This window comes from Narcine bancroftii, chromosome 3, assembly GCF_036971445.1.
Source record: "Narcine bancroftii isolate sNarBan1 chromosome 3, sNarBan1.hap1, whole genome shotgun sequence".
In the NCBI taxonomy this organism is placed as follows: domain Eukaryota; kingdom Metazoa; phylum Chordata; class Chondrichthyes; order Torpediniformes; family Narcinidae; genus Narcine; species Narcine bancroftii.
The window spans coordinates 295,516,422-295,543,921 of record NC_091471.1 but is presented as its reverse complement, the minus strand read 5'-3'; the positions used below and the strand labels follow the sequence as shown (position 1 = coordinate 295,543,921).

Genomic DNA, 27,500 nt, shown 5'->3' with positions numbered 1-27,500 from the left:
ATGTTACAGAATGTTTGACCCTATATCAGAGATGTTCTCTATTGCACTCCTACTTGTATTGGATGACTAAATTCTCAGGTGAAAACAATGTGTGTTAATTGCACTAACCAATTAACCTACACACCAAAACATCAGGGATGCGAGAGGAAACCAGAGTTCAGTGAGTGTGAACATGCAAATTCCACGCAGATGTCAGAATTGAACACGGGTGGCTGAAATCGTGGGGCTCAACACATCTGGGAATCAAGGAAAAGTTGATTTGGATTGACAGATAGAGATTATACTCTGTCAGGGCAAAGTGTAGGAGGTGTGGCCCTAAATTTAGAACTTGTCATCTGGCCAAGAATGGTAAAAATCTCGATTTATCTCCCTTACCCTATGGGTGCTGAGCAGAGTTGGAGAACAGAACTGGGTCTCAGGTCTAAAATCAATGGAGCTTTGTTGGATTAGTCTCAAGAGATGTTTATCAGTGGTGGGTAACTGGGGCTGAGATAGTGATCAGGCTTGGTCCAAAGGGAGAGCTCAATGGATAAGACTTCTCCCAAGATCCAGTATTCCTAAAACGATTGACCTGAGGATTAATAAGTATGGGATGGTTATGTTGATAATGGCATAATTGATACATTAATGCATAATTAAAGTACTTGTCTTTCTTCAGTTGGAAGAAAATATTTTGTTTCTAGATGCCAGCATTACACAGCCTTGGAAAAATGTCTGCGGCTAAGGATACAGTTAGTGAACACCGGGCATCAGAAGGCTCCAGTCTGAAGATCCATCTCTATCATGCTACCACACCGCATGGTGAAACCACCATGGAGTTCTGCTCTGGACGCTACACAGCAGAGGAACTCTGTACTTTTGCTGCACAGGCTAGTGGTAAGGAAACTGATTTGTCAGCGAGTGAAGCTCTTTCCTGTTTCCTACATGTATTATCAATGTTATTAACCTGGAAACTTTCAAATATCAGCTGAGGAATTTATTTTCAAGCAATTAAAGAAATGTAGAATAAAGTCTCCTCTCAGTAATGATGACCATGTAAAATGGAAGGTGGAATTTAATGCAGACAAGTGTGAGGATGTTGCATTTTGGAAAGGCAAACCAAGAAAGGACATACACAGTAAATGGAAGGGCACTGAGGAGTGCAGTAGAACAGAGGGATCTGGGAATACCAATATATAATTCCCTGAAAGTAGTGTCATCAAGAGTGCTTTTGGCACATTGGGCTTCATAAATCAAAGTATTGAATATAGGAGTTAGTATTTTATGGTAAAATTGTATGACATTGATGAGGCCAATATGTGCATTTTTGGTCTTCTAACTATAGGAAAGATATCAATAAGATTGAAAGAGTGCAGAGAAGATTTACCAGGATGTTCCCAGGACTTCAATTACAGGGAAAGGTTAGGCCTTTTTTCCCTGAAGTGCAAAAGAATGAGGGGAGATATGATAGATGTATAAACAATTATGAGGGTATAGACAGAGTAAATGCAAGTAGGCTTTTTTCACTGAGGGTGGGTGAGATACAAACCAGAGGACATGGGTTAAGGCTGAAAGGCGAAAAGTTTAGGGGAACTTCTTTACACAGAGAGTAGTGGGAATGTGGAACAAGCTGCCAACTGAAGTGGTGAATGTGGGCTGATTTTTCACATTTAAGAAAAATATGGACAGGTACATGGATGGGAGAGGTATGGAGGGCTATGGAAAGGGTGCAGGTCAGTGGAATGAAGCAGAATAATTATCTGACACAGACTAGAAGCACCAAAGGCCTGTTTCTGCACTGTTCTGTGGTTCTAAAGTTCCAGAGTTCACAGGCTATGGATTATTTCATTCATGAGCAAACAACAGGCTCCTTCCATAAACAAAGTCAACAGTGAAACTGCAGATTCTACAATCTTGAATTAACAACGCTGGTTCAAGATTAACAACCATGGTTCAACGCTTAATGGTTCAAGCAGCATCTGTCGGTAGAAACAGTCCATCAATGTTTTGGGTGGGAACCCTTTAAAGAGACTTTATTGGTCTCATTGTTTGCAATTAATTTTCAAATTTGTTTAAAAAATCATTGCTGCTCGGGGCGATAGTTTTGTTAAGATAGTGTAAGGTGCGTTGGCCTTCATTAACTGAGGGATCGAGTTCAAGAGCCATGAGATAATGTTACAGCTATTTAAGACGTTAGTTAGACCCCACCTGAAATATTGTGTTCAGTTCTGCTCACCTCACTACAGGAAATTTGTGGATGCAAAAGAGGGCATAGAGGAAATTTACAAGGCTGTTGCCTAGATGGAGAGAATGCCTTATGAGGAGAGGTTGAATGAACTTGGTTTTTTCTCCTTGTAGTGACAGAAGATGAGGAGCGATCAGATAGAAGTTTATAAAATGATCAGACACATTGATCTTGTGGATGGCCAGAGGTTTACACAGGGTTGAAATGGTTAAAACAAGGGGCCATAGATTTAAGGTGCTAGGGTGTAAATACAGTGGTGATGTAAGAGGTGAGTTACAATAGGATTTTTCAAGATATTATCAGATAGGTATATGGAACTGGGAAAAATAGAGGGTTATGAGGTAGGGAAATTGAAGACAGTTGTTAGAGTAGGTTATTAAGTTGGCAGGTACTCTGTGCTGAGGGGCTTGTACTGTTTTGCAGATCTTTATGTTCCATTGGTTTATCGATGAACCTGATTCATTGATGAACTTCAGGGTAAGAATTCTGTGCTGAAAAGGTTTGAAGTATGACAAAAGAATATTCACATTGTTAGCACTTACCTTGCCTTTGACATGGTCTAATGTCCAGGGATAATTATTAGTAGATGATAAATGCCAGTTGGCTGTCCACGCCCACAGACAAGTGTAATCTTCCCACTCACATCCCAGTGTGATCTGCGCACCCACAGACCAGCGTGATCTGTACACCCACAGAACAGTGTGATCTGCATACATACAGACCAGTGTGATTTGCGTACATACAGACCAGTGTGATCTGCGCACCCACAGACCAGTGTGATCTGCATACATACAGAGCAGCGTGATCTGCGCACCCACAGACCAGTGTGATCTGTGCACCCACAGACCAGCGTGATCTGCATACATACAGACCAGTGTGATCTGCACACCCACAGACCAGTGTGATCTGCGCACCCACAGACCAGTGTGATCTGCGCACCCACAGACCAGTGTGATCTGCGCACCCACAGACCAGCGTGATCTGCGCACACACAAACCAGCGTGATTTGCATACATACAGACCAGCGTGATCTGCATACATACAGAGCAGCATGATCTGCATACATACAGAGCAGCGTGATCTGCATACATACAGACCAGCGTGATCTGCGCACCCACAGACCAGCGTGATCTGCGCACCCACAGACCAGCGTGATCTGCGCACCCACAGACCAGCGTGATCTGCGCACCCACAGACCAGCGCGATCTGCGCACCCACAGACCAGCGTGTTCTGCGCACCCACAGACCAGCGTGATCTGCGCACCCACAGACCAGCGTGATCTGCGCACCCACAGACCAGCGTGATCTGCGCACCCACAGATCAGTGTGATCTGCACACCCATAGACCAGTGTGATCTGCGCACCCACAGACCAGCGTGATTTGCATACATACAGACCAGTGTGATCTGCACACCCACAGACCAGTGTGATCTGCGCACCCACAGACCAGCGTGATCTGCGCACCCACAGACCAGCGTGATCTGCAGACCCACAGACCAGTGTGATCTGCGCACCCACAGACCAGCGTGATCTGCGGACCCACAGACCAGCGTGATCTGCATACATACAGACCAGTGTGATCTGCACACCCACAGACCAGTGTGATCTGCGCACCCACAGACTAGTGTGATCTGCACACCCACAGACCAGTGTGATTTGCATACATACAGACCAGTGTGATCTGCGCACCCATAGACCAGTGTGATCTGCGCACCCACAGACCAGTGTGATTTGCATACATACAGACCAATGTGATCTGCGCACACACAAACCAGCGTGATCTGCGCACACACAAACCAGCGTGATCTGCATACATACAGACCAGTGTGATCTGCATACATACAGACCAGCGTGATCTGCGCACACACAGACCAGCGTGATCTGCATACATACAGACCAGTGTGATCTGCATACATACAGACCAGTGTGATCTGCTCACCCACAGACCAGTGTGATCTGCACACCCACAGACCAGCGTGATCTGCGCACCCACAGACCAGTGTGATCTGCATATATACAGACCAGTGTGATCTGCACACCCACAGACCAGCGTTATCTGCATACATACAGACCACTGTGATCTGCATACATACAGACCAGCGTGATCCGAACACCCACAGACCAGCGTGATCCACACTTCTTCATTCTTCTCAATCACATTCTATGTCAACTCTTTAACACACACTTCAGAACTATATTCAAATCTACATTGTTATTCGCTCTCAAGCATTCTGCATGAACTTTTCAGAATTTCTTCTCTGATCTGACACACTAATTCTAGGAACTCTTGTATCTCCATAATCTTACAGATATCCCATGTTCTCATCTCTAGTTTGCCTGATGGTGTCAGCACATGAACCTTATCATGAGATAGGAGCATCTTTTTATTGAAGCAACCTCACATGTATCTTGATTTATCTTTGCATCAGCATTGCATAAAGGAGCAAATATTGTGGAGTGTGTCATCAAGCTCTGAGGTAAAGCTGCAAGTCAATGCTTTATGCCTTTCATGTTTGTTCTTTGGAAGTTCTTTCCATTTAGGCATTGACCTCTCTATTTGGTCCTGAATAATGATATAAAGCAACGGTTGTTTTCATTTCATAAACTGCTCAAACAGAAGTGATTGAAATTGTAAAGCATCAAATGGTATAGTCTCAATGGAAAGACCAAGTGTCACAAAAATGGATTTCAGTTGCCCATCATGAGTTCAGTAGAGGTAAATGACCCAATATGCTGTACCTCAATCCATTCTGAATGATTAAAACTAACAGCCGTTTTTTCACTAAGAGACACAAGAGACTAAATTGCCGGGGCCTTGAGCAACAAATCCAGCTGCCACAGGAACTCAGCCAGCCAGGCAGCATCTGTGGAGGAAAGAAGATGGTGAAAATTTTGAATTGAGACTTTACATCTGGATCTCAGCCCAACCCCTCCCTCCACAGATGATCGTTATCTGATGACTCCCTCTACCGGCTGGCTTTTTTGCAGCAGGAATTTGCCAATACGTTTCTTGCAATATTTTGTATGTGGATTCACCGGAATGAATTTCTGGGCCACTTCCATACTTGGAATGGTGCTCTCAGCACTTCCCAATCTGTGCCTGTGTTGGGTTAAGGATCAGAGAGTAGACAGTGCCTCAAATTAAGTGTCTCTGTTATATGGTTTCAGAGAACTTAGAACATAACTATTCTGTTACATCATGTGATGCAGCATACAGGTTGACTTTCCTGGATAACACGCAAAACAAAGTTTTTCACTGTATCTTGATACAAGTGATAATAAACAATTCCCTTCAGTTGGCATTTCAAATGGTAGTAATTATTTAAATCCCCTGCCCCCCAGAAAGCTATAGGTGACTTTTTTTTTCAAATTCCATCAATAGACTTTGGACTGAAGTTGTGTACATTGTATACAATATATGGTGTGTATAAAATGATTCAGAACTTAAAATTGGGTCGTCCTATATGCTGGGTCCAAAATCCATACCTTGCCATTGTCCCACTGGCTCAAATGTATTCTTGCCCATGCCCTGTTAGTTAGCTAAGTCATATATAATCATATAACAATTACAGCACGGAAACAGGCCATTAGGCCCTTCTAGTCCACACCGAACCCAACACCCCTCTCTAGTCCCACCTCCCTGCACAATGCCCATAACCCTCCATCTTCTTCTCATCCATATACCTGTCCAACCTTTTCTTAAATAATACAATTGACACCGCCGCCACTATTTCTCCCGGAAGCTCATTCCACACGGCTGAGTAAAGAAGATCCCCCTCATGTTACCTCTAAACCTCTGCCCCTTAATTCTTAACTCATGTCCTCTTGTTTTAATCTTTCCTCCTCTTAACGGAAATAGTCTATCCACATCCACTCTGTCTATCCCTTTCATAATCTTAAATAGTTCTATCAAATCCCCTCTCAACCTTCTACGCTCCAAAGAATAAAGACCTAATCTGTCCAGTCTCTCCCTAGACTCTAGATGCTTAAACCCAGGTAACATTCTGGTAAACCTTCTCTGCACTCTCTCCACTCTGTTTATATCCTTCCTATAATTAGGCGACCAGAACTGCACACAGAACTCCAAATTAGGCCGCACCAACGTCTTATACAATCTCAACATCACCTCCCAACTCCTATATTCCATGCAATGATTGATAAAGGCCAGCATACTAAAAGCCTTCTTCACCACCCTATTCACGTGAGTTTCTACCTTCAGGGAACGATGTACCGTTACTCCTAAATCTTTCTGTTCTTCTGTATTCATCAATGCTCTCCCATTTACCACGTATGTCCTATTCTGATTCTTCTTACCAAAATGAAGCACCTCACACTTATCAGCATTAAATTCCATCTGCCATTTTATGCAGACAAAGCTTGCACATGTATGCACTCAGTGGCTGAGTTCACAATTTTCACTGATCCTTTCATCCAAGAGATGGAGACATGAAGAAGACTATCATTAACCGATCCCTTTCACATCACACCAGCCCCTTAGAATCAAGATCTTCTCAGAGCTCCCTGCAGGGTCGATCCACCCAGTCTGACTGCCTTTGGCTCTGTACAGGCTTTAAACAAGAAGCACCGAAATTGGTTTATTTTAAAACATGCAATTAAAATTAAAACATTTACATGGTAATTTATTATTAAAATATTGTGATTTCCTTTTAACTGCATCTACTGGTCAGCTGCAAGTGCCAGATTTTAAGGTCGTTTTATCGAAAGGGTATCCTTCAAAACCTACATTTTAGGTAGAAATTCCAGGAGTCGTCCTCTTTGTCAGCATATGCAGTATTTGGATGGGGAACTAGAGTCAGGCAGGGGCAAAAACTAACTAATGTCGAACACAATGGAAAATAAATAAATAAATAAATAGAAGTGTGGAAGCTGGAATCTGAAATAAAAACAAAACTGCTGGAAAAACTCAGACAGCCAAGCAGCGTCCCTCGAAAGAGAATCCCCCAATGATTCTCACCTGAGTGTAATCGAGGTGAACAGAAATGAATTTCTTTATACTTATTCTGCCCATCTCCTTTAAGGTTGCAGAATAAAATTCATCCGTTTATCTTCAGATATGCCAAAGAAAACTATTTTAACAACAGTGATTGATGGACTCGATTTCAAGCCACACATCTACATGTGACGTGGTTATTGATATAAGCATAGAACACTACAGCACAGTACAGGCCCTTCGGCCCTCGATATTGTGCTGATCTATATATTCCTTTGAAAAAAGTACTAAACCCTCCCTACCTCGTAACCCTCTATTTTCCTTCCATCTGAATGCCTGTCTAAAAGTATCTTAAATGTCCCTAATGTTTCATCCTCCACCACCATCCCTGGCAAGGCATGCCAGGTACCCACAACTCTCCATGATGTCTCGTCAAGACTTCCCTCCCTTCACTTTGTACACATATCCTCTGGTATTTGCTATTCCTGCCCTGGGAAACAGGTGCAGGAGGTCCACCCTATCTACATCTCTCATAATCTTATAGACCTCTATTAGGTCTCCTCTCATCCTTTTACTCTCCAAAGAGAAAAGTCCCAGCTCTGCTAGTCTTGTGTCATGAGCTTTATTTTTCCATCCAGGCGACATCCTGGTAAATATCCTCTCCATAGCTTTCACATTCTTCCTATAATGAGGTGATCAGAACTGAACACAATACTCTAAGTGTGGTCTCACCAGAGATTTGTAGAGTAGCACCATAACCTCTCGACTCCTGAACTCAAACCCCTATTAATGAATCCCAGCATCCCATAGGCCTTCTTAACTATCCTATCAACCTGTGCAGCAAACTTGAAGGATGCAAGGATTTGGAGCCCAACGTCCCTTGGTTATCCACATTCTTAAGAAACAACGCAGCATTTTGCAAATTGCATCACCTCAGACTTATCTGGATTGACTTCTATCTGCCACTTTTCTGCCCAACTCTGCATCCTGTCTATATGCTCTTGTAATCTTCGACAACTATCAGCTCCATCCAACCTTCATGTCATCTGCAAATTTACTGACCCATCCTTCTGCCTCTTCATCCAGGTTATTTATATAACTGTAAAAACTTCGAACTTCATTTTGTTGATTTTTCTGAAAAGTCACTGCCAAAAATGATCCTTTGTCACTGACTTGGACTTGGAGTTTATTGTCTGACAAAAGGAAAATAATTCAATCTAAACTATTTTATTAATTAGAAACTGAGAGCATGAATCAGGCATTCAGCCCAATCTGCCCATACCGACCAAGTGGCCATCTGGGCTAGACCCATTTGCCTGCATTTGTTCCATATCCTTCTAAACCCTTCCTACCCATATACACGCCCACATATCTTTTGAATGTTAAAATTACACCTTTTTCCATAGTTTCCTCTGGCAACTCATTCCACATATGGACCATCCTCTGAGTGAAAATCTTGTCTTCAGATTCCTCCTAAATCTCTCCTCTCTCACCTTAAACCTATGCCCTCTAGTTCTAGAATCATCTACCTTGGGAAAAAGACTGCGAGCAACCATTTCATCCATGCCCCTCGTGATTTTTTATGAACAGCTCTTGATTTTTGCAAATTTGGGGTCCGTATGCAAAAATAATGAAATTAAAATTATGAATTTATTAAGTTTTTTTCTTGATCAGTGAAGTGTTCCTTAAAAATATAATTATTTTATGAAGTTTTTGAGGTCTGTGAATGTCAACTGATGCAATCTGATTTAATTATTTGTAATTGTTTTACAATGAAATATTTTATATATTAATTTTGGGGTCAGATTAGCTTGGGGGGAGGGTTGGTTATTAAGTTTTTTGTAGTTGTACTTAGATTTTAGTATTTTACTTTTTATAAATAGATTTTCAATGTATATTTGCTAATATTCTATTATGTAACTATGCTATCATGTTCTTAATTCTTGACATTATATATGTTGAATAAATAAAATATTGGAAAAAAAATATCAGCTCTCCTCTTGGGAATAAAGAACCAGGCTATCCAACTTTCCCTATCTGTGATAGAAAGATTTCACATTGTCATGCAAACAGGGGTTTGAATTAATCCAGGCTTTAGTGTGGCTGAGCAAAGCTGATCTCATTGTAACAGGACCTGTTGCAGTCTGCTCAGCAACTTTGTTCCACAATCCTCATCATACCTCTGCTCCAGAGTTCCCAATGTTCAGAGTTAGAATTATTTTGGGGACAGGAGCATGATCAGGCACTGCATTCTTGTAGCTGCTTCAGGAGAATTGCAGACTTGGTTAAGAATGACAAACTGATTTCTCGTGAAGATGAAAAGACTCATCAGTCTAATAGGAACTTTCTTTTTCAATATTTTTATTGGTTTCATCAAGTAAAAGTTTCTTAGGTGCATAATAAAAAAGTAAATTATTACTAAATCTCATAATTATAAAAGTAGTGTTAAGACCTATGCTACATTGAAAAGAAATAACAAACAAAACTAAAAAAACCCTCTACACTAATTATCAACCCCCTCCCTTCAGATGCTATTGGCTAAACACAAGCAGTCCACTACATGATAATTAAAAAGGAAGGTAATGAATGGCGTCAAAAAACCCAAAAGTTAACTAATTTTACAAATTATGAAAATAATTAAGAAAAGAACCCCATAAGGAAACAAAATTAAGATTCATAGTAGAGCATCTAATTTTTTTCTAAAGTCAAACATGCCTTCATATCAGACAACCTGTGAGTGGGAGGGATGGCATCTTTCCTTCTAGCGATAAGGGAAGCGAGGCAACGACATGGGAATGTGAAGCAGTCAATATCAGATCCATTGGCCCATTTATTCCAAAAAGAGCAAGAAAAGGATTTGGAGTCAAAGTAATGTTAAGAACTAAAGACAAGGTACGAAATAGACCTTTCCAAAAATTGGAAAGGAAAGGACACAACCAGAATGTATGGTACAGTGTATCTTCAATTATACATTTATCACATTTAGAAGAAAGATTAGAATAGAATTTAGCCAATTGGACTTTGAAACAGTGAGCCCGGTGTACTACCTTAAACTGTATTAATGAGTGTCTAGTACAAAGAGAGGATGAATGCACTCGCTTCAAAATAGAATTCCATGTAGTTTCAGAAATGAACTATTGAAAATTTTGTTCCCATAGTTTTTTAAAAATTCTGTCTGGGGAACCATCTTAAAAGGACTGATCAAGCTTAAAATTATACATTTTCACTATCATATTAGGTTACAGATCTTGAGGGAGCCTCAAAATGAAAGAATTCAAGAAAATAATGAAAGAGCGATATTTAGGTATTATAAATTTGGTGGATAATTGTTTAAAAGAAGCAAGATTTTGGTCAATAAAGAAAACTCTATAAAGATTTGATACCTAAATTTGATGGTAACTGATATCTTGAACCGAAGGTAAAAAGAAGGAATCACCTAAAATAGGACTAATTAATAAGAATCGATGGTACCCAAAATGCTTCCTGAATTGAAACCAAATTTTCAATGTATGTCTGACAACAAAATTATCAATTAATTTGGAAGTATCAAAAGGGGAGAATGCTTTTTAGTAGATTTAATTTTTAGATTAATCCATCTTAGGACACCTAAATATTTCTGATGGCGAATCCAAAAAATATTGGGTGTCCAGTAACAGAACCTAAAGTTGGTTAATGCCAAGGCCACATTCTTTTTAATATTTTGACGAAATACTTTTTAAGATGGGGATGCTTATTTTTAATAGGAACTTTCTGATCCTAATTTGATTCTGATGCCCTCCTTTCTATCTAAGTGTTGCTGCTGTGGTTGTCCATGAGTACGGGCCATGCAAAGGCAATGACCTTTCCTCACCATTGTTCATAAAGTGTCTCTTAACTGTTCAACTCCAAAACCAAGAACATCACAACAAATTGTTAGTTATATGATGGTATATCATGAGGGATTCAAGGCGTAGACTTCTACAGAACATGTTTGCCTTCAGCTGGTTCTTTCCCTGTCACTCCATCCTCATTCAGCTGCCAATGTACCAAGTCAGACCAGCTGCAACCTCGCAGAACACTGGACATGCCTGGGAAGGAAGGACATTCAGTGGCATTTGCGCCTTGACAATAATTTGGACCTTTTCCTTGACTGATACAAACCATTTGCATCCACTGTCAGGATGCAAATGCTTGTTGCTACAAATCTTTTTATAGATTAACATTATGTTCCGGAACCCTTCTGAAATCTTGTCAAGATTTGGTTGTTATATGGATAAGGCAGAGCTGCTCTTGACATCTTATCTGTGGTGGCCTGAAATATTTTGTATGAAATACCAAATGCCATAAAGCAGTTTAATACAGTATATGAATAAATCCCTTATCAATATGAACCATTGGCTTTATATGTCTGTACATAATTTTACATAAAAGTGAGAGGTCCAATCTCATGAAGATGTGACCCCAGCCAATTCACTGTGTAGGACCTGTAATGTGACTTATAATTTGTGACACAGTTGAGCTATCATATAGTTCCCAGAATGTTGCAGTTATATCTACTTTCTGCACCGGAGCAATGGACACCCTTTCCTTTACACCTCAACCAACACACCATCATTTAACCCTCTTCCACCTGAGCATGAGCTTTTGGTGCCATTACAGAGCCGGAGTAAATTGGCTTTGCATTTGGCTTTATAAACACATGGGTTTTAATGGCTGGCTCCCTATTTTTGAATTTATCTGCATTTTTAATTTAGTTGCTGCCTAGATGCTGTCAAGAATCATTCACACTAATTCTTCCAAAGCCTTTTTAATTTCTAGTCTTTTTTCTTCCAAATAAAGTTGGTCCATTCGTGTAGTCAGCTCCTGTGAGTGGTAGCTTTACTTTTTTACTATTATGAAAAACTCCAAATCCCACCAAATCCTGGTTTGCAGTGCTCTTATCAGAATAGATCTTCACATTTAGGATGTTCGCTGAACTTCTCTCTGCGCCAACCTCTGTTCACATCAATGCACTTCCCTTTTAATTTTAACATTTTCATTATTGCAGCTAGTGACCTTCACGAGGCTTTGAATGTTATCCACATTGCCACAAGTTTCACTGCATTCCATTGAAGCCTTGTCCCTCCACTCTGTCCTGTCCCACTCGGAGAACAATGTCTCATACCTAGACTGCTGTTCATTAACTTCAGCTCAGCTCGGCATTTAGTATGATCATTCCCCAGAGGCTGACAGAGAAGAAGTCCTTGTTGGGACTCAACTTCCCTCTCAGTATCTGGATTTCCTAACAAAAAGACCAGTCTCTCCGGGGCGGCAACTGAACTTCAAGCACCGTCATGCTGAGCTCTGGCTCACCTCAGGGCCGTGTGCATAGCCTACTCCTATTCATGCTACTGACCCATGGCTGCATCACAGATCCAGATCCAATAGAGTCATCAAGTTTGCAAATGACACAATGGTAGTTGGCCTCGTTAACATTGTGAAATGGTACAAAAATAACGACCTGAGTCTCAACGTGGACAAGACAAAAGGAAATGATTGTGGTCTTCAGAAGGACCAGGGATGACCACACTCCACTACACATTAATAACTCAGTAATGGAGAGAACCAAGTTCCTTGGAGTCCATTTAAGAAGTGACCAATCCTGGATACACAACATCTCTTCACTTGTTAGGAAGGCTCATCAGCGACTGTACTGACTTGAGAGATTGAAGCAGACAAGGCTACTGACCACCATCCTGTCAACTTTTGATAGAGGTTCTATCAAGGGCTTCCTGGCTGGCTGCATCACATTGTAGTACTGTTGTTGCATCAGCAACTGCACCAGCCTCTCACAACATTTCATCCCTGTGGAAGTGAGTGCCACTGGTCAGTAGTCATTTACGCAGGTTACCACCCTTTTCTTGGGCACTGGTACGACTGAGCCTTCTTTGAAACGGTGGGTGTCATACCTTGTTGGAATGACATGTCTTCTAAACTAAGCAAGCACATGATGGAGTTTAAAGCAGACGAGTGTGAGGTATTACACTTTGTGGGGCAAATGTAAAGTGAAGATGTACAGTGTAGTGTGCGTCGAAAGAACCAAAGACTTGTTGATCCAAACCAAGGCTTTTATTAACTAGAAGACTGGAGCATATCACAAGTAGGTCAACCAGTCCAGAATGACCTGGTCTGGCTAGGAGCAATCCTTTAAGACCTGCCAGTAGGTGTGGCTACACTCTCAGCCAATCACAGTCATCCTACTCTACAATCTGTACATATACACATTGGTGATAGAATCTGTACTATCACATACAGTTAATACTGGGGCTTTTTGTGAGAGGTGCTGGAAAAAGTGGCGACTGTCCGACTGCCTTTCGGTAAACAAAAGTTAAACAATTTCATGTATGTTACATTTTAAATGTAGCATTATGTGACAATAATGGAACCTTTACCTTTTTTACCTTTCTCAAAGTATTGATGCGCAGAGGAATCTGGGCGTTGGTCCCAAGCTCATTGAAAGTGACCACACAAGTTGTTAAAGAAGGGATATGGTGTGTTTGACTTCATTGGGCAGGGCATTGAGTATAAGTGTGCAATTCTGGTTACCTCATTATAGATATGATGTGGAGGCTTTGGGAAAGGGTATAGAAGAGGTTCACCAGATGTTGCTAGATTTATAAGGTTCGAGTTACGAGCAGAGATTAGACAAACTTGGGTTGTTTTCCCTGGAGCATAGGAGTCTGAAGGGAGACCTGATAGATTTATAAAATAATGAGAGGCATTAATAAGGGAGACAGTCAAATCCTTTTCCATAACCTAAAGGTGTTCCACACTAGGACATACCTTTAGGCGAGGGGGAGGAAGTTTAAGTGTGATTTAGAGGGCAATTATTTTAAATGATGAGTGGTTGGTGGCTGGAATATATTGCCTGGAGTAGTGGTGAAAGCAGATGCAGATGTTTATAGGGATTTTAGATGGACACGTGAATATGAAGGGGACGGAGGGATATTTAGAAGTGCAAGCAATAGAGTTTTACTTGATTTGTGTATTATGTTTGGTACAGACACGTCGGCCAAAAGGGCCTGTTCTATATTCCAGTTATTTAAAATGGATACATTCTGAAAGGTCAGAGGACTGAGATGCGTGGAGCAGATTGTTCACAATGTGATTGAATGTCAGGGCAGGCGTGATGACCAAGTGGCCTTCTGCTCCCACATTCTTGTGCCTTCTGTTCACCTTTCAACAATAAACCTTTCCTTTATGCCTTGCTGGCACTGATACTTGAACATGTCTGTGTTCCCAGGCATCCTGCCAATCTACAATAGTCTCTTTGCCCTTGCAACTGAGGATACAAAAATCTGGTTCCCCCCAAGCCACATCTTCCAGGTTGATGGGTGCACACAACAGGTCCTTCTCTATCGCCTCAGGTAAGTGTGGCATGATGCATTATGGATTTAGCATTGACGATTGACATTATGGGTTGAAATCACTGGCCTCTGTTTGCTCCTGATGTCTGCATCCATACTGTAATGAGGCAGAATAATACAACACAGCCTAAATGGGCTTAATGGCCTGTTTTTATGCTGTAGTATTCTATGGTTCTAAAGTCACCAATAGCAACTACTACTTGCATTTATATATTGCCTCCAATGTAATGGGCAGAAAAAAATACATATTATATATAGTAAAATTAAAAACCTGCAGATGCTGGAAATCTGAAATAAAACAGGAAATGCTGGAATCCTTCAGCAACTCAGTCAGTGCTTGTGGAGAGAGGAACAGAGTTAATGATCCAGCTCCCGGGCCTGCTGGCAATTGTGAAGAAGGAGATGTTAATTGTTTCTCTTTCAAAAGCCATCACACTACCCACTGAATGCTTCCAGCATTTTGTGTCTCAACCCCTCTGCATCATTGTTCATGACAAGGTAACAGAGTAAAGAAGATAGAGCACAGCAACAGGCCCTTTAGCCCATCATGTCTTCCCACCATGATTCCAAATTAAACGAATCCCTTAATCACATGGTCCATATCCCTCCAGTAGACACTGCCACATTGAAGACAGTGAATTCATATTTTGCCAAGTTAAAGAATGGTTGTGGGAAAAGGTAGTGGGGTTGTATTCACAGCCAGATCAGAAAGAAACACAAAAGTCACTGTGATTGTGGTAGGAACACCGTGCTGGAGAAACTCAGCAGGCTGCATAGTCTGCTTTATATAGTAAACATACATGATGGACATTTGGCCCTGAACCTTTCATCATGGAAGAACAAAATGCAGGCAAGCACTGAATAAAAAGGTGGGGGGTCAGAGCAGGCCCACAGGCACAGGCTCAGAGGAGGACAGGGAGGGAGGGGATAAGAGGGAGGGAGAGGGGGAGAGGTGGGGGGACCAGAAGAACCAGAGGGGAGAGGGGGGAATATGGTGGGGGGGGGAGGAATCAGGAAGGGGGAGGTGGGAAATAGGGAAGGGGGAGAGGTAGAGGACTAGGGAGACTGGGGGAGGGGGAAGGAGGGAGGTGGGGCAAACCAGAGGAGGGGAGTTGGGGGTCTGAGCGGTAGGGAGCAAGTCAGAGGGGAGAGATGGCAGGCAGGGAAGTCGGAGGAGTAGATGAGGAAATGAGCAAGGAGAGGTGTGAGGGGATGATGTGTGGGATCCAGCAGTGAGGCTGCAGTTAGTGTTGGAGCTGGCAAGGGAGCCAGTATGGCTGCTGGAACAGAGGCATCTGGGGACGGGGTTCCCGCACTAACCTCAGCCTTGCTGCTGAATGCCTCACCCTTTGCCCCCACCCCCACACCTTGTCCCTCACAGTTCTCTCTGCTCACCCCGATCTCTACCCCCATCTATTCCTTTGAACAGGGGCATGGAGGGTCAGTACCAAATTCCAAGTCCTTGGAACTTCTCATCTCCCCTCTTTCTCTCTTCTCTTCCCTTCCCCACCATCCCTCTTCCCCTTCTGGCTTCTCTAGCTCCCCCTCATACCCCTCATCACCCCCTATTTCCCTCCACCCCTGATCTCCCCAACAACCTCCCTCCCATGTCCACCTGTCCTCATCCCTATGGGCCTATACTCCTCATCCTGCCCATCTCCCTGCCATTTTAATCGGGCGTGTCCCTGCATTTTGCTCGTACCTTGATGAAGGTTTCAGCCCCAAGCTGAAAAGTACACAATTTGATCTGCTGAGTTCCTTCAGCATCGTGTTTTTTCAGCCATCATCTTCAATGGCAGACCAATCACCTGTCCATAGGGCAGGGGTGCAGAAGGTCTGTACCTTCAAGTTCCTGGGAGTTTACTCATAAGAGGTCTAATTCTGGAGCCAGCACATCAAGAAGGCATACCAATGCTTATTATATTCCAAGAAATCTGAGGTGATTTAGCTTGTCCTAGAATCAAACTTCTACAGGTGCCCAGGAATGCAGAAGGCAGCGCACATAGTCATGTCCATCACACCCATTGAAGATACCTATGTGAGCTGCTGCCTCAGCCAACAGAGTCAACATTGATGGTCATGGATATGTCACGAAATTCATTGTTTTGCGGCAGGGTTACAGTGCAAATATTGCTATTTTAAAAAAATATTGGTGCAAAGGAAGAGAAAGTGAGGTCATGTCTGTGGTTCACTGTCCATTCAAAAATCTGACGGCAGAGGGGTAGAAGCTGTTTTTGAGCCATTAGGTATTGGTCTTCCGGCTCCTATACCTCCTTCTTGATGGTAGGAATGTGAAGAGGACTTGACCTGGGTGGTGAGATCCTTGATGATAGAGGCTGTGACACAGCCTCTTGCAGATGTCCTTAATGGAGTGATGCCCATGATGGTGCTGGCTCTCCAGTGTACACCAGTAGAAGTTTGCAAGAGTCTGTGGTAACATACCAAATCTCCTCAAATATCATAAAGAACCCCCCCCTCCCCCACCACCACCACCCCATTATCCTGCTCACAACCTCTTTACACTGCTCCTTTCAGGTGCAAGTTACATAAGCCTGAAGACCAGCGCCTCTTGCTTTAATGAACAGTTTCTTTCCTATGGATATGAACTGATGATCCTCCCCTTGTTACACTAATTTAGACTGACAGCACAGTAACAGGCCCTTCTGACCTATGACCCTGTGCCCCCACCCAAATACATTAAATTACCCTACAACCCATATGTTTTGAAGAGTGGGAGGAAACCAGTGCATTCGGAGAAAACCCACACAGGGATGAGAACATACCAGCTTCCTTATAGACAGCACCGGATTCAGCTTGGGTTGCTGGCGTTGTAATAGCCTCGCGCTAACCACTACGTTAACCATGTCACGCGTGGAAGGGGCTGTTTCTGTACAATGGATTCTAACTTTGCAAAAGAACCCATTGTATTTGCTCTTGTACTTTAAAGGGGACAAAATGATTCACAAGAAAAGATTTCCACATGGCTCTGAAGTCAACCTTGGGCACCACAGTTATAATGATGGGCACTTTTCTTTCTGCTTGCCTAGATTTTTCTTTCCCAATTGGTTTGGTCAAGGTAACAAGAAATCTTATCGTTGTGGTGTTACAAAGGAATGTGCTGGCGCTGTGTTGGATTACTCAGTCATTGACTATCTCTTTGCTCAGGTAATTATGAAATTTTAATAGCTATGTAAATATGGACATTTAAGGGTCAAAATTTTTGAGCTATGTGCAATACATAATAATGGCTATTCATTATGATTTGCACTTAAAATTCCATTCTGAAGTCAATTTAGGTTTTGTCAAATGTCGTTTCTGTGTTGAAGAAGTGAGAAGATTGTGTAATTGAGAACACGTGATGAGAATGTTATTGCAGGAATTCTAATTCCATTGCATCTGCTTGTCAATGCTTCCTTTGTTTTCTCCTCAGTCACGCTCTGACTTTGTCACGGGCTTCATTAAGATCCCATTGGACTTGCAGATGCAGGAAGAATGCTTGGGGATGGCTGTACTGGACATAATGCGGATATCAAAAGAGAGGAAATGGAGTCTGCAACAAATCTGTGAGCAGATCAGGTGACTACATCAGATTCTTCCCACCTCCCAGGAAAAACACAAACAGATTTATGCGGGAAGCAGGGACACACTGAGGGGAATGAGAATCTGGTTGGACACAGAGTAAATGGCAGAGACTTTAGGAGATTTGATTATATAAAGGAACTTGGGCAAATGCCCTTTAAACATGGGAATTCTATCTGCTTCCACCAACTTCTCTGGCAGCTCATTCTTTTATAAAAATTTTAAAAAATATTTTTCACACTGTGAAACATATCAATCAAAATACATACAAACATTTCCCTCTTAAATATACACAGTGACATTTTCTCCCCTTTTTTCCCTCCTACCTTCCCTCCCCCCTTCCCACCCCCCTCCAAACTCATTAAACATTCAACTTATATAATACAATAAAACCATTAAATAATGTCATCGCACAATGAAAATAAACAAGAAAATTGTGTCATCTACTTTTACACACTGGATCAAGTCATTTTGTCTTCTTATCGTTTTACGGGGTGAAGGTCCGTGGTAGGCCCTCTCTGTTATGTTCCATGTACGGTTCCCAAATTTGTTCAAATAATGTGACTTTATTTTTTAATTATATGTTATTTTTTCCAATGGAATACATTTATTCATTTCCATGTACCATTGCTGTACTCTCAGGCTCTCTTCTGATTTCCAAGTTGACATTATACATTTTTTTGCTACAGCTAAGGCTATCATAATAAATCTTTTTTGTGCTTCATCCAGTTTGAGGCCTAATTCTTTACTTCTTGTATTACTTAGAAGAAAGATCTCTGGATTTTTTGGTATGTTGCTTTTTGTGATTTTATTTAATATCTGATTTAGATCTTCCCAAAACTTTTTCACTTTCTCACATGCCCAAATTGCGTGTACTGTTGTTCCAATTTCCTTCTTACAGTGAAAACATCTATCTGATAATGTTGGATCCCATTTTTTTTAACTTTTGGGGTGTGATATACAATCTGTGTAACCAATTATACTGTATCATATGTAACCTTTTGTTTATTATATTCTTCATAGTTCCAGAGCATAACTTTTCCCATGTTTATGGCAGCTCATTGCCCTTTGTATTGAAAACTTACCCCTCAGAACTTCTTAAAATTTCTCTCATCTCAACGTGCTCTTTAATTCAAGACTCTCTGATCTGGAAAAAAGGTTTCAACTATTTCTCCCAACTATGCCCCTCATAACTTTACAAGCTTCCATGAGGTTCGTCCCTTAGCTTCTGACATTGCAGTGAAAATGAACCCAGCCTATCCAATCTCTCCTTATAACAACACTCTTCCATTCCAGCCAACATCCTGGAGATTCTTCTCGGCACTCTCTCTGGCTGCTTTTCACTCACACATTGAAGAAAGACTCACTCCGAGATGTGGGTTCTAATCTTAATTCTGATTGATGTTGCAAGCCCTCCAGCATTTCTGTGTTTGTATTACAATCACAGCGTCTGCAAACTTTCGTGTTTCTCTCTTTTTACGGCTCTCTCTCTATCGCTACTGCATGTCTCAAAGATAGAAAAGATGCTGAAGTAAGGAAATGGAATGAGTGTAGATGGACATCATGTTGGCATGAACAACGGTCACAGAAAGGAATCTTTTCAATGCTTTATAATATGATGATTCTATGAGTCCCCCATTGGAAGGGTCAGAAAGCTCCCAACTCTTAAACTTTGGTGGCTGAACTGCGCTAATCAAATAATTTTAATTCCATTTAAAGTTACAAGTCCTGCATTCCATCATCCCTCCGGCAACAGATTCAGCAACATAACTTTCTGACAAGGAAAAGGATTAGAAGGAAGTTTTACAAATCTCTGAAGAAAATCAGCCTCTGTGAAATAGACCTCAGATATCTGAAGCTGAAATATCTCCTGGATATGGAGAACTTGGAAGCAATGCCCAATCAGGAGATCTTTTCTGTCAAAGATCAAACGTGGGAACATCAAACACACCAGGTGCACAAGACCATCTGTGTGTCCGGAGAACATGGAATTCAGTGGAGGATAAAAGAGGATGAGGTATGTTTCAGACGACGGAGATAAACTATATTTTTGGATGACTCTGTGTCTCCTGAATTTTAATGGTTATATAAATATGGACATTTGAGGGTTGAAATTTTTGAGCTAAATATAATAATAACACTTAAAATTCCATTCTGAAGTCAATTTGGGTTTAGTCAAATGCAATTTCTGTGTTGAGAAGATTGTGTTTTCTCCTGAAATTGAGAGAGAGATTGAGAAACAAGATTGTGCTGCCAGAGATGAACTCAAGTTCAAATAGTGGGCAGAAAAATCAAAAGAAAAGGTTACAGAAGTCACTAGATATTAAAAGGACAAAGAGCATAAGGGCACTTTATCTGAATGCCCGCAGTATTAGAAATAAGGTTAGTGAACTTGAGGCGCAAATTGGTACCCATGCCTATGATTTGGTAGCCATCACGGAAACATGGCGACAAGGTGACCCTAAATGGGAATTAAACTTTCAAGGGTATCAGGTGGTGCAAAGAGATAGACAGGATGGTAAGGGACGTGGAGTTGCACTCTTAATCAAAGATGAGCTCCAGGCAGTAGTGAGGAATGATATAAGATCTAAAGAGCATAATGTTGAGTCCATTTGGGTAGAGATAAAGAATAACAAAGGGAAAAAATTATTGGTGGGTGTTATCTATCGGCCACCAAATAACTATAGTTTAGTGGCACAGGAAGTAAATAGAGAGATAAGTGAGGCATGTAATAATGATACGGCAGTAATCATGGGGGACTTTAACTTCCACATAGATTGGGAAAATCAAGTTGGTCGTGGGAGTCTAGAAGAGGACTTCATAGAATGCATCCGCGATAGCTTTCTTGAGCAGCATGTTAAGGAACCCACAAGAGAAAATGTTCTCCTGGATCTAGTGTTGTGCAATGAGATAGGTAGAGTAAATGATGTAATAGTCAGAGACCATCTTGGAAATAGCGATCATAGTATGATTGAATTTCTCATTCAGATGGAAGATTAGTTAGATTAGTTAGATCTAAAACTAATATATTATGCTTAAACAGGGGTGACTACCATAGGATGAGGGAGGAATTGGGCAGAATGGACTGGAAGCACAGGCTAATTGATGAAACTGTTGAGGAACAGTGGAAGATTTTCAAATAAATATTTTGTAATGCTCAACAAAATTATATTCCGGTCAGGAAAAAGGGCAGCAAGAGAGGGAAAAATCAACCGTGGTTAACAAAGGAAATAAAGGAGAATATAAAATTGAAGGCGCAGGTGTACAAAGCTGCAAAGAGCAGTGGGAAACTGGAAGATTGGGAAAACTTTAAGAGACAACAAGGGTTACAAAGTGGGTAATAAGAAATGGGAAAAAGGATTATGAAAGTAAATTGGCACAAAATATAAAAACAGAAAGCAAAAAATTTTATAAATATATAAAACGGAAGAGGGTGGCCAGAGTTAACATAGGACCCTTGGAGGATGAGAAAGGAAAACTGGTAGCAAAAAATGAGGAAATGGCCGAGACATTGAACAAATAGTTTGTGTCAGTCTTCACAGTGGAAGACACGTCCAGCATGCCCAAGTGCGGAGTTAAGGATGCGAATGTTGGGGAGGGCCTTGATAAAATAGTTGTTACAAAGAAAGTAGTGATGGAGAAACTAATGGGACTAAAGCCAGACAAATCACCTGGTCCTGATGATATCCATCCAAGGGTTCTGAAGGAAATGGCAGAAGTTATAGTTGATGCATTGGTGGTCATATACCAAAATTCCTTGGATTCTGGGCAGGTCCCGGCAGACTGGAAGACAGCAAATGTCACGTCACTTTTGAAGAAGGGATGTAGGCAGAAGACTGGAAATTATCGGCCAATTAGCTTGATGTCTGTAGTTGGAAAAATGCTTGAAGCTGTCATTAAAGATGAAATAGTGAAACTTTTGGAAGGTAAGATGCAGCATGGTTTTAGAAAGGGAAGATCTTGTTTGACAAACTTGTTAGGATTCTTTGAGGATATAATGGGTGCGGTGGATAGAGGGGAACAGGTTGATGTTGTATATTTGGATTTCCAGAAAGTGTTTGATAAGGTGCCGCACAAGAGACTTATCAGTAAGTTACAGGAAAATGGAGTCCGGGGAAATATATTGGCCTGGATTGAAAATTGGTTGTCTGACAGGAGGCAGAGAGTCGGGATAAGTGGGAGTTTTTCAGGTTGGCAGAGAGTGGTAAGTGGAGTGCCGCAGGGGTCAGTGTTAGGTCCACAACTGTTCATCATTTACATTGATGACTTGGAGGAGGGGACAAAATCTGGTGTAGCCAAGTTTGTGGATGACACCAAACTGAGTGGAAGAGCACATTGTAATGAGGATGTGGAGAGTCTGCAGAGGGATATAGTTAAGCTGGATGAGTGGGCAAAGGTCTGGCAGATGGAGTACAATGTTAGTAAGTGTGAGGTTATCCACTTTGGCAAGAAAAATAAAAGAGCTGAATATTATTTAAAGGGTGAAAAACTACAGCATGTAGTGCAAAGGGACTTGGGAGTGCTTGTGCATGAATCGCAAAAGGTTAGGTTGCAGGTGCAGCAGGTTATTAAGAAGGCAAATGGAATGTTGGCCTTCATCGCTAGAGGAATTGAATTCAGGTAATGTTGCAACTGTATAAGGTACTGATGAGACCACACCTGGAGTACTGTGTCCAGTTCTGGTCTCCATATTTGAGGAAGGATATACTGGCTTTGGAGATGGTCCAAAGGATGTTTACTAGGTTGATCCCTGGGATGAAGAGGTTGACATGATGAAAGATTAAATCATCTAGGATTGTATTCACTCAAGTTCAGAAGAATGAGAGGAGATCTTATAGAAACATATAGGATTATGAAGGATATGGATAGGATAGATGTAGGAAGGTTTTTTGAGCTGGCCGGGGAAACTAAAATGAGAGGACACAGTCTCAAGATTTGGGGGAGTAGATTTAGGACAGAGATGAGGAAAAATAGTTTTTCCCAGAGAGTAGTGAATTTTTGGAATTCTCTAACCAGGGAAGTGGTTGAGGCTGCCTCATTAAACATATTTAAAATTCAGTTAGATAAATTTTTACATGATAGAGGAATTAGGGGATATGGGGAGAAGGCAGGTAGGTGGAGTTAGGTCATAAATTAGTTCAGCCATGATCGTATTGAATGGCGGAGCAGGCTCGATGGGCCATTTTTGGCCTACTCCGGTTCCAACTTCCTATGTTCCTATGTTCCTAAGTGAATTTGAGGTCAGGGTGAAAGCAGCAAAGTGGATAAAGTTGACATTTGTGTCAACTTCCAATGGCCAACGTTTTCCATTTTGCATAATTGTAGAATTTTTAAATAATCTCTGTTGCAACTCTCAACCTGATATGTCTGCCACCCACCCTGGTTCTGGCCCAGAACCCCTGGCAGCTCCATCAACACAGATCTTTCCTTGCTTCTGAACACCCCCATTCTGGCGTTCATGCCAACTCCCTTGCTGGTTCCTTCATCAACTTCGGCCTCCACTCCTCCTATGGCCACCCCCCTCCCTCCACTTTTCCCTTTCCTCCCCCCCTTCCCACCTCCCATCTACACTTTTGAGCTCTCCTTTTCTTCCCATCCCCATGGACCTCAAACACTCTTATCTCTCCCCAGCTCTTCTCTTCCCTTCCCCACCCTCCACCGTTCTCCTGACAGTTTGGCAGTGCACGAGGCCTTGGAAAGTTAGTTCAATGTGGGAGTGGGGCCAGAATTGAAATTGTTGGCTGTTGGGAGGTCCCTGCTATTGCGGCAGACAGAGTGAAGATGCTCAATGAAACAATCTCCCAATCTATGTCCTACCTCTCTGATGTAGCGGAGGTCACAACGGGAGCACCAGATGCAGTAAATGACTCCTGCAGATTCACTTGAAGGACAGTTTGGGGCTTAAAAGTATAGTAAAGGAGGCGATCTGGGTGCAAGTGTAATGTTTCCTACAGTCACGGGGGTAAGTAGCAGGTGGGAAGGGATGAGTGGATGAGGGAGTCATAGAGGGAGCAGCTCCTGTGGAATGTGGAGAGAGGAGGAAACGGAAGATATGACTGGTGATGGGAATCACATTGTAGGAAATGTTAGATAATATGTGGGATGTGTTAGCTGGTTGGGTGGTCGGGGAGGATAAAGGGAATCCTGTCCTTGTATCTCAGGGCAGAGAGGGCCAGGGCTGATGAGTGGGAATTAGTGAAGATACAGGTATGGGCAGAGTTAGCAGTGGTGGAGGGGAGGCTACTTTTTTGGACATCTCAGATGTTCTAGAATGTTAGAGCTCATCCTGGGAACAAATGCGATGGAAAGGAACGCAATCCTTACAGTGGACAGGTGTGAAGAAGTGTAATCGAGGTAACTGTGGGAGTTGGTGGCTTTGTAAAAACGTCTGTCAAGAGATTGTCTCCTGAAATTGAGAGAGAGATTGAGAAAGAGGAAAGATTTGCCAGAGATGGACCAAGTGAATAGGACACATTGTAAACCCTCTAACTTTACTACATTTATGATTCCTCCCTTGCCTATCATTCCTTACGTACCCTATTCTCTGCACTCGCATTCTGATTCCCATGTAGCAGAGGAAGAGTTGGGGGGCCTTGTCTGTGCCAGCCAACAAAAAGGCAAACATAACTGGGACCCATGGCTATTTCTTTGTCTTGGAGGAAGTGGGATGAGCCAAAAAAAGGGTTATTGAAGGTGAGAACAAGTTCTGCCAGGCAGAGGAGGGAGGTGGTGAAGCGGGAGTGGTTGGGTCCGTTATTGAGAAGGAACCAAAAGGCTTTGAGACCTTCAGTATACAGATGAAGGTGTATAGGGATTGGACATCCAGAGAGAAAATGAGGTGGTCGAATTCAGGGAATTTGATGTTAAATGTGAAATATTGTGGATGTAGGTAGGGAGGGACTGGACCTAAGAGGGGGGTGTAGCACGCGGAAACAATGGGTCCACTGTGACAATTGCATTGGGGAGGAGATAAAACTAGGCAGTGTACGATTAGGAAACAATGAAGCTGGAGGCCATGGGAGAGAGATGACTGGAAGTGATGAGGTCAGAGATGGTACATGAGAGTAGCTTGATGTTTATTGGTGGGGTTTTGTTTAAAGGTAAGTAAGAGGATGTGTCTGAGAGCTGTCGCCTGGCCTCAGTAAGGGGGAGGTCAGTGCGCCAGACCACAACTGCATCGCCTTTGTCTGTGGTTTTGATAGTGAGGTTAGGATTGGTGTGGAGAGAGTGAAGGGCAGTGCATTCTGAGGGGGTGAGATTAGAATTCATGAGGGAAATGGAGAAGATGAGATGGTTGATGTCTCAACGGTAGTTGGAGATATAAAGATCCAAAGCGAGCAGAAGGTTGGGAAGAGGTGTCCAAGAGGAAGGCGGGAAAAGGGGTCTTCAAAGGGGGTGGGAGTGAAGAATCCTGGTGGAAGAAGTGGGCGCAGAGGTGGAGATGATGGAAGAAAAATGCGCAGAACCAAGGACGTAAGAAATAGAAGCAGGAGTTGCCCACTCCGATATTCTATGTGATCATGGTTGATCTGGTAATCGGCTGATCTCCACCTATCTGCCCTTTCTCCATATCCCTTAATTTCCCTACTATGTAAAAATCTATCCAACCTTGTCTTGTATATTTACTGAGATAGTCGCCACTGCTTCAATGGGCAGCGAATTCCACAAATTCACTACCGTCTAGGAAAAGCAATTCCTCTTCATCTCCGTCCTAAGTCAACTATCCTGAATCTACATTCTACCAATGAGTAGGAGGCCAAGGAAGTAATATTATAGTCCATGACAGGACATGTAATTCATCCACTCAGAACAACTTTTCCAACCTTATCCCTGTCAGCAAGGGTAACCTGCAGGTGGAAATCAGGTTTGGAAAATGAGAAAGGGGAAGTCAAATGCTAAGTAGAAGGGAACTGGATAAGGGTGGCATTGTTAATTCTGAATAGTTCAAGTAAACCGAAGATGATGAAGTATATAAGCAGAAGAAAAACAGTGGATCAGGTTATTTAAATGGTGAAAGATTGCAGCATGCTGTTGTGTAGAGGGACTTGGCAGTGCTTGTGTACGAATTGCTAAAGGTTAGTTTGCAGGTGCAAAGATTTATAAGGAAGGCAAATGGAATTCAAGAAGGATTTAATTTTAAAGCAGGAAGGTTCTGCTGCAATTGTACAGGGTTCTGGTGAGGCTGCGGCTGGAGCATTGACTCCCTATTTGAGAAGATACATACTAATGGAGGTGGTGCAGAAGAGGTTCACCAGGTTAATTCCAGAGATGATGGGAGATTGGATCTCCTGGGTCTATACTCACTGGAGTTCAAAAGAATGAGAAGGGATCATTGTCTTGCAGTGAATAAAGGTAGATAAATCCCTTGAGTCAGATAGGATATTCCTTTGGTCCTTGAGGGAAATTACAGGGGCCCTGGCTGATATATTCAAAATGCCCTTAGCCAAGGGTGAAGTGCCAGAGGATTGGAAGGTAGCTCATGTTGTCCCATTGTTTAAAAAAGACTGCAAAACTAAACCAGGTCATTATAGGCCGGTGAGCCTGACATGAGTAATAGGTAAATTATTGGAAGGAGTTCTGAGAAATAGGATATTTGGACAGCCATGGGCTGATTAGGACAGTCAGCATAGCTTTGTATGTGGTAGGTCACGTTTAATGAATCTTGTAGAGTTTTTTGAGGAGGTAACCAAGAAGGTATGTGAAGGAAAGGATGTAAATGTTGAGTACATGGACTTTAATAAGCCCTTTGACAAGGTCCCACATGGGAGGTTAGTTCAAAAGGTTAAGACACTAGGTATCCATGGAGTGGTTGTAAACTGGATTTGAAATTGGTTGTGTGGAAGAAAACAGAGAGTGGTAGTTGATGGTTGCTTCTCAGACTGGAGGCCTGTGACTAGTGATGTGTTTCAGGGATCTGTGTTGGGACCATTGTTGTTTTTTGTCTACATCAGTGATCTGGATGATAATGTGGTAAATTGGATCAGCAAGTTTTCTGATAACACAAAGGATAGCCTTTCCTAGCTAAGCACTTAACTGACCATGTTAAACTGACAGATCTAATAACTCTGATAGAAAACCACAGTAATTACAATTACACATTTTATTTGTATATTACTGGAAGACAACGATTGAGTTTCAACATTCTGACTTTTTTTTTTTTTTTTTAAAATTTTTTATTTTTAACATTCTGACTTTGATTGCTTCTTAATCGCTTTCACATTTTCTGCATCCTGACTCATTGCACATACCAGATCTTTCCTCTTCCCTGCTGTCACTTTTAAAATCACGAGGTAATCATCTTTGATCTTCTCTTTGAGGTTCCAGTACCGGGCTTTCAATCCTGATGAGACTGTTTTCAGAG

At 42.0% G+C, this 27,500-nt stretch overlaps 1 protein-coding gene across 1 annotated transcript in view; it reads left to right on the top strand.

The window, feature by feature from the left end:
• The window catches only part of LOC138756841 (tyrosine-protein kinase JAK2-like), a 78,971-nt gene that overhangs the window by 12,276 nt on the left and 39,195 nt on the right, over positions 1–27,500 (top strand). Inside the window, exons 2-8 of the mRNA XM_069923232.1 lie at positions 659–876; positions 14,437–14,560; positions 17,608–17,725; positions 17,991–18,136; positions 19,859–20,156; positions 22,413–22,535; positions 23,813–23,998. Coding sequence (XP_069779333.1) covers positions 684–876; positions 14,437–14,560; positions 17,608–17,725; positions 17,991–18,136; positions 19,859–20,156; positions 22,413–22,535; positions 23,813–23,998 — 1,188 coding nt within the window. The 5' untranslated portion in view covers positions 659–683. The remainder of the gene's footprint in view (positions 1–658; positions 877–14,436; positions 14,561–17,607; positions 17,726–17,990; positions 18,137–19,858; positions 20,157–22,412; positions 22,536–23,812; positions 23,999–27,500) is intronic.